At 36.6% G+C, this 13,129-nt stretch overlaps 1 protein-coding gene across 1 annotated transcript in view; it reads left to right on the top strand.

Annotated features, from left to right (window-relative positions):
- Positions 1–13,129, top strand: part of UNC13C (unc-13 homolog C) — a 591,739-nt gene that overhangs the window by 315,074 nt on the left and 263,536 nt on the right. The window contains exons 11-12 of the mRNA XM_057488818.1: positions 5,908–6,023; positions 7,909–8,072. Of these exons, the coding sequence (XP_057344801.1) occupies positions 5,908–6,023; positions 7,909–8,072 (280 nt within the window). The remainder of the gene's footprint in view (positions 1–5,907; positions 6,024–7,908; positions 8,073–13,129) is intronic.

The following is a 13,129-nucleotide window of genomic DNA, read 5'->3' on the forward strand; positions in this document are numbered from 1 at the left end:
ACCAGGAGCTGGTTCTTCGAGAAAATAAACAAAATAGATAAGCCTCTAGCCAGACTTATTAAGAGGAAAAGAGAGTCAACACAAATCAACAGTATCAGAAATGAGAAAGGAAAAATCACGACGGATCCCGCAGAAATACAAAGAATTATTAGAGAATACTATGAAAACCTATATGCTAACAAGCTGGGAAACCTAGGAGAAATGGACAACTTCCTAGAAAAATACAACCTTCCAAGACTGATGCAGAAGGAAACAGAAAATCTAAACAGACCAATTACCAGCAACGAAATTGAAGCGGTAATCAAAAATCTACCAAAGAACAAAACCCCCGGGCCAGATGGATTTACCTCGGAATTTTATCAGACATACAGGGAAGACATAATACCCATTCTCCTTAAAGTTTTCCAAGAAATAGAAGAGGAGGGGATACTCCCAAACTCATTCTATGAAGCTAACATCACCATAATACCAAAACCAGGCAAAGACACCACCAAAAAAGAAAACTACAGACCAATATCCCTGATGAACGTAGACGCAAAAATACTCAACAAAATTTTAGCAAACCGAATTCAAAAATACATCAAAACCATCGTACACCATGACCAAGTGGGATTCAACCCAGGGATGCAAGGATGGCACAACATTCGAAAGTCCATCAATATCATCCACCACATCAACAAAAAGAAAGACAAAAACCACATGATCATCTCCATAGATGCTGAAAAAGCATTTGACAAAATTCAACATCCATTCACGATAAAAACTCTCAGCAAAATGGGAAGAGAGGGCAAGTACCTCAACATAATAAAGGCCATCTATGATAAACCCACAGCCAACATTATATTGAACAGCGAGAAGCTGAAAGCATTTCCGCTGAGATCGGGAACTAGACAGGGATGCCCACTCTCCCCACTGTTATTTAACATTGTACTGGAGGTCCTAGCCACGGCAATCAGACAAAACAAAAAAATACAAGGAATCCAGATTGGCAAAGAAGAAGTCAAACTGTCACTATTTGCAGATGACATGATACTGTACATAAAAAACCCTAAAGACTCCACCCCAGAATTACTAGAACTGATATCGGAATACAGCAAAGTTGCAGGATACAAAATCAACACACAGAAATCTGTGGCTTTCCTATATACCAACAATGAACCAACAGAAAGAGAAATCAGGAAAACAACTCCATTCACAATTGCATCAAAAAAAATAAAATACCTAGGAATAAACCTAACCAAAGAAGTGAAAGACTTATATTCTGAAAACTACAAGTCACTCTTAAAAGAAATTAAAGGGGACACTAACAGATGGAAACGCATCCCATGCTCATGGCTAGGAAGAATTAATATCATCAAAATGGCCATCCTGCCCAAAGCAATATACAGATTTGATGCAATCCCTATGAAACTACCAGCAACATTCTTCAATGAACTGGAACAAATAATTCAAAAATTCATATGGAAACACAAAAGACCCCGAATAGCCAAAGCAATCCTGAGAAAGAAGAATAAAGTAGGGGGGATCTCACTCCCCAACTTCAAGCTCTATTATAAAGCCATAGTAATCAAGACAATTTGGTACTGGCACAAGAACAGAGCCACAGACCAATGGAACAGACTAGACAATCCAGACATTAACTCAGACATATATGGTCGATTAATATTTGATAAAGGAGCCATGGACATACAATGGCGAAATGACAGTCTCTTCAACAGATGGTGCTGGCAAAACTGGACAGCTACATGTAGGAGAATGAAACTGGACCATCGTCTAACCCCATATACAAAAGTAAACTCAAAATGGATCAAAGACCTGAATGTAAGTCATGAAACCATTAAACTCCTGGAAGAAAACATAGGCACAAACCTCTTAGACATAAACATGAGTGATCTCTTCTTGAACACATCTCCCCAGGCAAGGAAAACAACAGCAAAAATGAACAAGTGGGACTATATTAAGCTGAAAAGCTTCTGTACAGCAAAAGACACCATCAATAGAACAAAAAGGAACCCTACAGTATGGGAGAATATCTTTGAAAATGACACATCCGATAAAGGCTTGACGTCCAGAATATATAAAGAGCTCACATGCCTCAACAAACAAAAAACAAATAACCCAATTAAAAAATGGGCAAAGGAACTGAACAGACGGTTCTCCAAAAAAGAAATACAGATGGCCAACAGACACATGAAAAGATGCTCCACATCGCTAATTATCAGAGAAATGCAAATTAAAACTACAATGAGGTATCACCTCACACCAGTAAGGATGGCTGCCATCCAAAAGACAAACAACAACAAATGTTGGTGAGGCTGTGGAGAAAGGGGAACCCTCCTACACTGCTGGTGGGAATGTAAACTTGTTCAACCATTGTGGAAAGCAGTATGGAGGTACATCAAAATGCTCAAAACAGACATACCATTTGACCCAGGAATTGCACTCCTAGGAATTTACCCTAAGAATGCAGCAATCAAGTATGAGAAAGATCAGTGCACCCCTATGTTTATCGCAGCACTATCTACAATAGCCAAGAATTGGAAGCAACCTAAATGTCCATCGATAGATGAATGGATAAAGAAGAAGTGGTACATATACACAATGGAATACTACTCAGCCATAAGAAAAGGGCAAATCCAACCATTTGCAGCAACATGGATGGAGCTGGAGGGTATTTTGCTCAGTGGAACAAGCCAAGCAGAGAAAGAGAAATACCAAATGATTTCACTCATCTGTGGAATATAAGAACAAAGGAAAAACTGAAGGAACAAAACAGCAGCAGAATCACAGAACTCAAGAATGGACTAACAGGTACCAAAGGGAAAGGGACTAGGGAGGATGGGTGGGTTGGGAGGGATAAGGGGGGGCAGAAAAAGAGGGGTATTAAGATTAGCATCCATAGCGGGGTGGGAGAAAGGGGAGGGCTGTACAACACAGAGAAGACAAGTAGTGATTCTACAACAGGTTGCTACGCTGATGGACAGTGACTATAAAGGAGTATATAGGGGGGACCTGGTATAGGGGAGAGCCTAGTAAACAAAGTATTCGTCATGTAAGTGTAGATTAATGATTAAAAAAAAAAAAATGCAGTTCCTATGTGGTGACCTCTAATGAGTTCTACACAATGATATAAAGGACACATAAAAGTGTAGGCAAAGGGTCTGTTTGTGTTTATACAGAGGATCAAAGCCTAATTTGGCTACCCCAAAAATGAACTAAGATACGATATGAAAAAGAACTTCCAACATCAGCACTCTCCGCAAGACTCATGACAGAAGATGATCAGAAAAAAAAAAAAAAAAAAAAAAAAACTTCAACAAAGATCCACGCACTGTCACAGGTGTAGATGCACTCATCCCACCAGTTCCTGGACCTGCCATGGGAAAGATGAAGGAGATATCTAAGCTGGCCTGTGCATACAGTAAAACAAAAATTGGACTGGATCTATACTGTTGGAACTCAACCAAGAATTAGGAGAAGTGCAAATTGTAGCGCTCCAAAATCTTACAACCACAGACTATTTATCGTTAAAAGAACATATGGGATATGAACAGTCCCCAGGAATGGGGTGTTCTAGTTTATCTGAATTCTCTCAGACTGTTTAAGTTCAGTCGGACAATATCCACCATATCATAGATAAGCTTTCACAAATGCCTAAGGTGCCTAACTGGTTTTCTTGGTTTCACTGGAGATGGCTGGTAATTACAGGTATGCTTTGGTTATGTAACTATACTCCTATTATGTTAATGTGTGTGCGCAATTTAAGTAGTAACTTAAAACCTATCCATGCTGAAGTTACTCTGCAAGAAGATATGTCAAAGAAATAATCAATCTTCCCAGGTTTTCTTCTGCCTGCTACTTCTATAGCTTTTCTTCTTCCTACCTAATCACAACCTTTAAATAGAACTCGTGCCACATGTCGAATTTACCGAGTATCATAATTCTTCCAAGTGGTAAAGACACCTCAAGACAAATGCTGGGCATAGAAGCCACAGGGCATAAATATGCAAAGAAGTAAAAAGCTAACCTTTTCAAACAATAAGGCTTCTCTCTCACTTACCAACTTAACATTTCCCTGTATGGCCCCAGAAGATGACTGGCTAGCCAGAGACGGGTAAGATTCCTCAAGGGAGGAACAACCTAAGACAGGCACAGTCGCAGGGGGCCATCTGGTGAGAAAATGGGGAGCAGCAGAGGTGAGGCTTAGAACCTCCCCCCTCATGTTCTGAGAGAAATCTTTGGCATACATGGATGTTTATTGCCCTCATCTAGCTCGGATTAACACATAGTCTACAGGCACACACCTGATCATCTACATTTGCTCTCTTACAACACTAAACTCTGTTTTCTACCTTTATCTTGTATCTACCTACCACTTCAGCATTTTATTAAAAATAATAATAATAGAGAAATGTGGTATCCACATATAAATCAAGTTTAAAACTCAAATGAATATTCATATTTGAACTGACTGTGTATAGTTCATAATGCATGAACAAAACCGAAAGCTTCTGTGATGACTGCCCTTGCACTGTTCACCATGTAACTTATTCACTATGTAAGAATTTGTACTCCATGTAAGAATTTGTTCGTTATGCATCAGAAGATTGGAGACTGACAAAAATTAGGCTTGGGGTGGATTAATGATTGTGCATTGAGTATTGACCCCCCTATACAGAAATTTATTGTGGTTAACAACTATTTGATCAATAAATATGAGAGATGCCCTCACAAAAAAAAATATATATATATATATATATATATATATATATATATATATATATATATATATATAAACACACTTCCAATTGTAAAATAAATAAGTAACCGGGATGTAATGTATAGCATAAGGAATATAGTCAAAATATTGTAACAACTTGGTATGGTGATACCTGGTACCTAGAATTATCATGTATATAAATGTTGAATCACTGTGTTGTACACCTGAAACTAATGTAATGCAATGCTGTTGTCAACTACCCTTCAATAAAAAAATAAAAAAATAAATAAATAAATAAATAAAGAATTAGCAATGAAAAGTCAGCAGATATTCTGCAAGAAAAAAAAAGTAGACTTCATGATTTAACTTTATCTTAAATGTTTAAAAATACAGTTAAGCTTAGAAAGAGAGTCAATTAAGGAAGTCTTTACTACTGACTTTGTGTCACTCTACCTTCTTACATTTGATTTGTGAAATGCATCAACTTGCCTCTTTCTATTTCATCTCTGAAGTGCCTGTCAAACATAGGTCCCCTACCTACATGCATGCTAGGAATTTTGTGACTGCTTTCATTTCTCTTAAAGTTACTGATCAGTCCATAGCAAACACACACACACACACACACACACACACACACACACTCTCTCTCTCTCTCTCTCTCTCTCTCTCTTCCTATTTGACTGAATTAACTACATGTTGATTACATTCAAATAAACAATTAATCCAACACTCATAAGTAAACACAGACTGTAGACTCCTAGTCTTTGGATCACTGACAAAACAACAGACTTTCTTTGTTAAAGCTTTGGCTCATCTTTTCAAGTACAGAAAGAGAATTTCATTTTTAGATAAAATACTGGTTAATTGTATCTTTATGTTATCTTGCTTTTAATTGCTCAAATAATTAATTTTGTTGTATAAACTGATTAAGATTTCTGTCAGAATGGCAGGGTCTTCTGATTAATCTTCTCTGTTTGGAGAATCTGTAATACAGTTTGTTGATCACAATGACACAATAGGCACATTATTTTTCATTGTATTTAGCAGACCATTCTTGTTAGTTAACCAAACCTGATCTAGAAAGATGGCTTTTAGCAATGTAAGCCTATTTTAAGCTTTTGAGAATTTGTATAAGAAATACAGAATTGTCAAAAATGACTGTCAGTTATTTTTTTTTGCTTCATTAGAGAAACGGACAGATAAGTCAGCTGTATCGGGGGCCATTCGATTGAAAATCAATGTGGAAATAAAAGGGGAGGAGAAGGTTGCTCCATATCATATACAATATACATGTTTACATGAGGTAAGCAAATTGAATTGCATTTAAAATAACCTAATAAAGAAATTGGCCTTATGGATCATACAGAGAAATATTGGGCTAAAAAGTATAATTGCATTAGGTGTTTTGAGTTGTTCCTGGAGCTCTTATTCTGCACTTTAGCATGCGCTGTGCCGGGGCATCATAGAGCCTATGCCTTGCTTCCTGAGGAGAGGGTGGATGCCCTCTAATGAGTTTAGAACAAGCTCATAGCAGGAATTAACAAGCAATAAAATGATAATGAACAAGTAGAACTGATTAAATTACCATTCTTCCAAGGAGGAAGATGAATGTTAAAATACATTCACTAAAGAAATGAATCATGACAAATATTTGGAAGCGTTTAACATCTAATACCTTAGTAATGCAGGAGAGGATCCAAACGATTGTGTTTGAGAAGTCTGAGTTAGTGCTCGGATTTTATTGAAGATTTAATTAGTATTGCTTGTAACTTAGAACTATAAAATTGTTGATGTTGTATCAATGGCTTTGGGAGCCAATATAACAAGCAGTGTTTTCTTTTGAAGATTTTCTTCTTATGAATCATTGGTACAGCAAAGGTCTTCATACATATTGAACCCTCATCCATTTTAACTACCCTTCCCACAAACATACCTGGGTATGGAGTATCAGAATGTATCTGGTAGTTACCCACACATCACTAAAAGAGGATATACCCACTAAAAGCCTGGTTGGCCTAGAGAGAGGTAGTGACCACCCCATTTGAATCCAGAGGACCGATTCATGAGCTCCCTTTTATGCCTCAATGTAGATAAGCAAATAATCTTTGGGCTTATATTGAATGCTTTACATCTGAGAGCTTCGAGCTGTCTCCAGAGCCTTTCTCTGACATAAATAACACTTGCCTCATGTATCGAAAAATATGAGGTGAAGCTGAAGAGTGTACTTTCCCCATGCTCAACTAGGTAAAGAGAAAGTACCTTCCTAAGACAGAAAAAGATAGAGAAGAACTGCCCTTTGCATATTATTTGCCCTACATATATTTATGAAAATTAATATATGTAATTACTTGCACCTCTATTTTACTAAAGAAGGAATGGGCAACAGTATCTAAATCATTAACACATTACACAGTAATTAGGATAAGATCTGGCTTAATTTCCTGACTACCATCAGCCAATGATATTCCTTTAAGAAAGGTTGTTCAGTTTTCAGACCAATAAAAAGAAATCCCTTGAACTGGCAGAATGGGGAGCCAACTCCGGCCTTAAAGGTCAGCAGAGAAGATCTGAGATAGAGGAACAGCATTATGCTTTGCCTTTTCAAGAGCCTTTTCTGCTGGTCCAAGAAACCAAAAGGACTGAAATCCGAGGAGTCTTTCAGTGACCTGGGTTACATCTATGCAGTAGTTCCTTAACTTGTTACAGGCAAAAAGGAATAGTATGTACTGATTTTTTTCATTAGAAAATTCTCAAACATTCATTTTCAACCTCAATTCACTGCCCTGACTCCTACCACTTTGTAGACAAATGATAATGTATATATCATTTATATACCTAAATGTATTAACATGGTTAAAATCATATTGTTTATCCAAGGCTCTATAATTTACTCGGAACCCATGAATGCAAAATATGTCCTAGCGCATATAAGTGTTTATGTGTAAAAACTTCTACTTCCTTCTAAAATGATTTGGGATGTATAAAACTTTTGAATCATTGATTCTGTATAGACCAAGGCAGAAATAAAATCAGAATTTGCATAAAGATGTGGTGAGTTAGAATAAAAATCCAAGAGATTCCTATTACTTACAGATTACAATGCAAATATAAGTTACTTAAAGTTACAGTTAAATATTTTTGGCCTATTCTGAGGAATTACTGAACAACTGAAAATAACTTACTTTCAGAATCTATTCCATTACTTGACTGAAGTGAAATTTAATGGTGGAGTGAAAATCCCAGAGGTCAAAGGAGATGAAGCCTGGAAGGTTTTCTTTGATGACGCTTCCCAAGAAATAGTTGATGAATTTGCCATGCGTTATGGGATTGAATCCATTTACCAAGCTATGACGTAAGTACTAAGACCATTTGCATGTTCAAAAATCTCTGTTGAAATATAAAGAAAAAAAAAAGAAAACCATTAATCTCCCCTGTCATATAAATGAAATTTTGATTAAAGATAATTACATTCTAATGTGCCAGTTTGATGCTGGCTACTCTTTCTCTTACAGCTATCAAGTATTAAGATTTGGTAATTCGCTACCACCACCTTTGCAATCCTAATTTTGTTCTCAAAGTGTGGTCCCTTCCTAACAGCATTAGCTGCATCTAAGAATTTAGAAATGCAAATTCTCCATGCTACTCCAGACCTACTGAATCAAAAACTCAGGATGGGGCCCTGTAATCTGTGCTTTAATAAGCCCCCCAAGTGATTCTCATACCCTGTAAAGTCTGAGAATCAATGCCTTATTTGATAACTGAGAAAACTAAATTATGATTGGATCTCTGATGACTGAAGGGCATTATCCAAGGTTACACAGTGTATTAGTGTCAGCACACCTAGAGCAATTACAGTGTCTTGACCCTAACATTAAACTATGCCTTCCTTCTTCTACATCAATGCTGCTAATTCAGTAAAACCAAGATTTACTGAGTACCCAACCACTACAGTAAATGTGGTACTATAGAAGTGACCCACAGAGACATAGTCCTTACTGGGTTATTTCAGTGAAGATTTAGAATTGGGCTTTTACTTGCCCATACTGTACCTTTTGAAACCTTGCTTAAGTTTGTAAGTGCATTTTGTTCAGATATATACCATATTATAATATGCAAACTATTTATGAAAATATATTACATGAATGTTTTTTCATATTAATGAGCACATCTTATTTTCATGTGAACCAAATAGATGCTGGCCCAGATAGTCATTTTCAACATATTAATAATGGATATGGGTGGGACCAAAATCAATGCTCTTCTTCAAGTTTACTACTCATAGCATTTAATCACCAGTCATAATTCTAGAACATCATATGTAAGGATGAATTCTTTAAAATGTCTAATAGAGAAAGTATGTGTGCTTTTTTCAGTGTGTAGGATGTCCTAATGCTAAATAATAAAGACTTGTGGATTTTTAAACGTGAAAAGGAACTTAGAGGTCACCCAATTTAACCTCCCTCCAAATCAGGAAACTCTGCGTCTGCATCCCTGACTGGCGGTCGGCATCCCTCTGCCTGTTCATGTCCAGTAATAGGAAGTTTGCTCCTTTTGAGGCAACCTGTTTTGTAGTTGGACACCCACAAGGGAGTCCATGACTTTGCCATCTGCTCTGTCCCATGTCAATGGCTAAAATAATTTAGCAGAACACCTAATATAAAATTTGAGTACGATTAAAAATTAAACCATGATTAACAGTCTAAAATCAATGAACTGTTCTGTCAAAAGAGAGCTATGCTGAGAAAAACAAAACCAAACAAAAATCACGGCTTCTGAAAAGAATCTCAGTAAAAAAAAGATGAACTTAAATGGATTGCAAAATATCTCTGTGAGCTGATGTCATATTTTTTTGTTTCCATGTTTCTTAAATTCTCAGTAGAAAAATAGTAACTGTACAATAGTTTAAAAGAAGAGAGTCATCCCTCCATTTTATTCCCTTACATTTTAGCTTAAGTAAACAGTAACAAGAAAAAAATTGTTTTTGGATACTTATTTGGTATCAAGTGACCTGCAAGTGAATTGAGTCCTATCACAGTTATAAGACTCAGTTTTGACAGAGCCCTTGCTCATACTAGAAGGTAGTGTAAAGCAGGGATCAGCACATATTTGTGAGTGTACAGGGCCAGATAGGAAATATTTGCAGCTTTGTGGGTCCTATACTCTTTGTCACAACCGCTTAACTTCTCAACTTTGCACTCCTAGTGTAAAACCAGCTGTAGATACTAGGTAAACAAATGGGCATATCCATGTTCTGATAAAACTTCATTTTAAAAACAAAAGATACAGGGACTGGGTTTGGCTGAGGTCCTTGGGCTGCCACATGCTGGTCTGAAGAGGGAAAGGAAGGCAGACACTCACAAGAAAAAAGATGCCTTCTCTGTTTGTGGTAAACCAACAAACACACTTTGGTGGTAACAAAATGCGGTAAATTGTTTCTACTTCTCATTATACAACTAATTCGATATTGATATTTTTATTTATTAAATGCTTGTTTTAGCATTAAGTACAGGCACACCTCAGAGACACTGCAGGTTTGGTTCCAGACCACTTTAGGAAAGCAAATAAAGAATAAAGCAAACCAAATGAATTTTTTTGGTTTCCCACTGCATATAAAAGTTATGTTGACACAATACTGTAGTCTGTTAAGTCTGCAGTAGCATTATGTCTAAAAAGGTAATGTACATACTTTAATTTAAAAATGTTTCATTGCTAAAAAACGCTAACTATCACCTGAGCCTTCAGGGAGTTGTCATCACTGATCACAGGTCACCACAACAAATATAATAATAATGAAAATGTTTGAAATATTGTGAAAATTTCCAAAATGTGACAGAGACACGAGGTGAGCTAATGCTGTTAGAAAAATGTTACCTATAGACTTTCTTGACAAAGGGTTGCCACAAACCTTCTCGTTTGTAAACATAATGTCTGCAAAGCACAATAAAGCGAAGTGCAGGTAAGTGAGGGAGATGTGTACCAACCTAGATGGCCTTACTATTTTCCTCAGCTTGACAAAGCATTAGACAGGCTACTTTCTGCCTCTGGCCCCTGACTTCCCTCTGATGGTGGCCCTTTCAGAGTCCAGAAGACCTAAACCCAGAGGCCCCTGACCTCCCTTTCCTTAGACCATTTACTTTAGAAAACTTATAAAAGCAAATTATTTATCTGCCCCTTTGAAAATGTAAATTTTCTAAAAGCATCTTGCCAGTTCGATAACCCAGAACTAGCCTTGTCAGGGACCTGGTAGGCATCCCTTTCAAGTATAATCATCCAGGAAGATAGACCCCTATCTCCCCCAGTCTTTGTGTAAGGGTAGGTGTCTTGCTCCAAACTGTAATACTACCTCCTGTCATGAGGATGGGAGAAAGTGTATTTTTCCTTCAGGTAAGGCCAGTTAGCAAACACTGACAGCTAGGATTCCCTCCACCTCAGCTCTTAGAAACTATCTCCTCTCTCCTCTGTCTCGGTTCTTAAGAACATTCCCAATGTTTATTTTAGTGAACTTGAATTCAGACTGAATTACCTATTGCATAGCCTTGAATAACATTTTCCTTGCCTATTTAACTTTGTCTACTGAAATTTTGGCTTTGACAGTATAAAATATGCCATGTCACTGAAATAAAAATAAATACCTGTTATTCAACAGTCTGATAACTCATACAAAATTTACTACCAACATAGATATGATCTCTTCATTTACTCTTCATTGGTGATTTTTAATTGTTGAAAATTGTTTTTTGTAGAAAAATATCAGTATGTTAATATTATGATTATATGTGTAACTATCTCTAAAAATTAGAGATAATAGAAGGGAGTCACTTAAAGGGCACTCAAACTATTTTCAAAGATTTACAAATTGAAATCTTAAAGAGAGGAATCATCTTTCATTATTGCTTTATAAGGAGTTCTAGTTGCATGATAGAAACTCAATACAAATTTGCAACTGAAAAAATCAGAAGCAGAAGTTATCGAATTATATTTATTATCAAATTCTCCTAGCACATCTCTTCATGTCAGAAATTTTTAGTTGCCAAAAGCAAGCAAAAGCAGCCACATCTTTGAATTTTAACCAGTTGCCTATTGAATCAGTATTTTTCTGTTACTTTGAAATCTTCCTCCAGGGAGTCCAAAAACATAACCAGGAAACCCACCAACCAACCATTAACAATAAAACATAGAACTAGACATGTCAAGCTTACCCCAGAAGTATTTTCTCTTAATTTTTAAAAATACAAAATTGGGGAACTCATCCTCAAGGAAGCAGACGTCCTGCTGTGGGTGAGGACCCCTACAGCTTTGGGAAAGGACAAAGCTGCTTGATTCTTGTGGACTTTCCTAGACACCACTTGTTCAGAAAAAGAAATCAAACTGAAGTTTCTTATGATAAAGTCCCCTACGCTTAGCCAAATCCCCAGGTAACTTCATAATCTTCCTCTCGTATTAGAGATGGATAGGTTTCTTTTAAGCATGCTCCCATTTCTTTGAAGATGGATTTGGAGCAGAAGTAAAGGGAAAGTGTGTATTAAGTCAGAGAGTCTGGTTGTACATTATTAAATTTTCCTCTTGTGTATTTCTCATCATAAGGAGGTGAATCTATTTTGCTGGTAGATAACCTGAACATTAATACTGAAATCCCCAGTCCTCCGGGGTACCTCCTGCTTACTGTACGCTCTCTCCTTTTATCACAGAACATTTTCTATGAGGGCACAATTTATTAGCCCTATTTGTTGTGCAAAAATATATCCTCTGTTTTGGAGCATTCATGACAGGGAAAGAAGGGATTACAATTTTCCTGTTTGGACAAGCGAGTGATAAACTACTTGGAGTATTTGTTCCTACAAGGTAAATGTAACCATCCATCTAAAATAAAAGCAATTTCCCCATTTATGACAGTAAAAATGAAGAGTCTATTTGTTTTTTGAAAGAATCCACTATTCCACATATTTTGCATCAGGTGTTTGGGCATGAAGCCTGTTTCCATCATGGGAATTTGGGGAGTTCTTGATGCTTTTCATCTATTTATACAAATATGTATGTTCTTAAAAATATTGTGACCAACTCTTCACCCCTGAACACATGCAGGACATTTAATGTCATCATCAAAAACTAAATTGTCCTCTGCAGGTGATTTCTGCCAAGCAAAAAGATTTTAACTGATTTTTAGGGAGTATTTCATTTATTATAAAATGGGACCCAAAGTATCTCACAAGATCTGAGATTCTGTTAGACTATGGTCATGCCTCTGTAATACCAAAGAAAAGAAAAGCATTAACATCATTTTTTTTTACCTTGGTGTATTTAGCAAACAGTCTGTACTTTGGCATTGCCTTCTTATTCTAATTCATGTTTAAACCAGAACAGTGGGGATTTAAAACATTCTACCTTAAAGCCACTAGTCTATTTTAGCTG

The sequence above is a fragment of the Manis pentadactyla genome, chromosome 11 (genome assembly GCF_030020395.1).
Source record: "Manis pentadactyla isolate mManPen7 chromosome 11, mManPen7.hap1, whole genome shotgun sequence".
Taxonomy (NCBI): Eukaryota; Metazoa; Chordata; class Mammalia; order Pholidota; family Manidae; genus Manis; species Manis pentadactyla.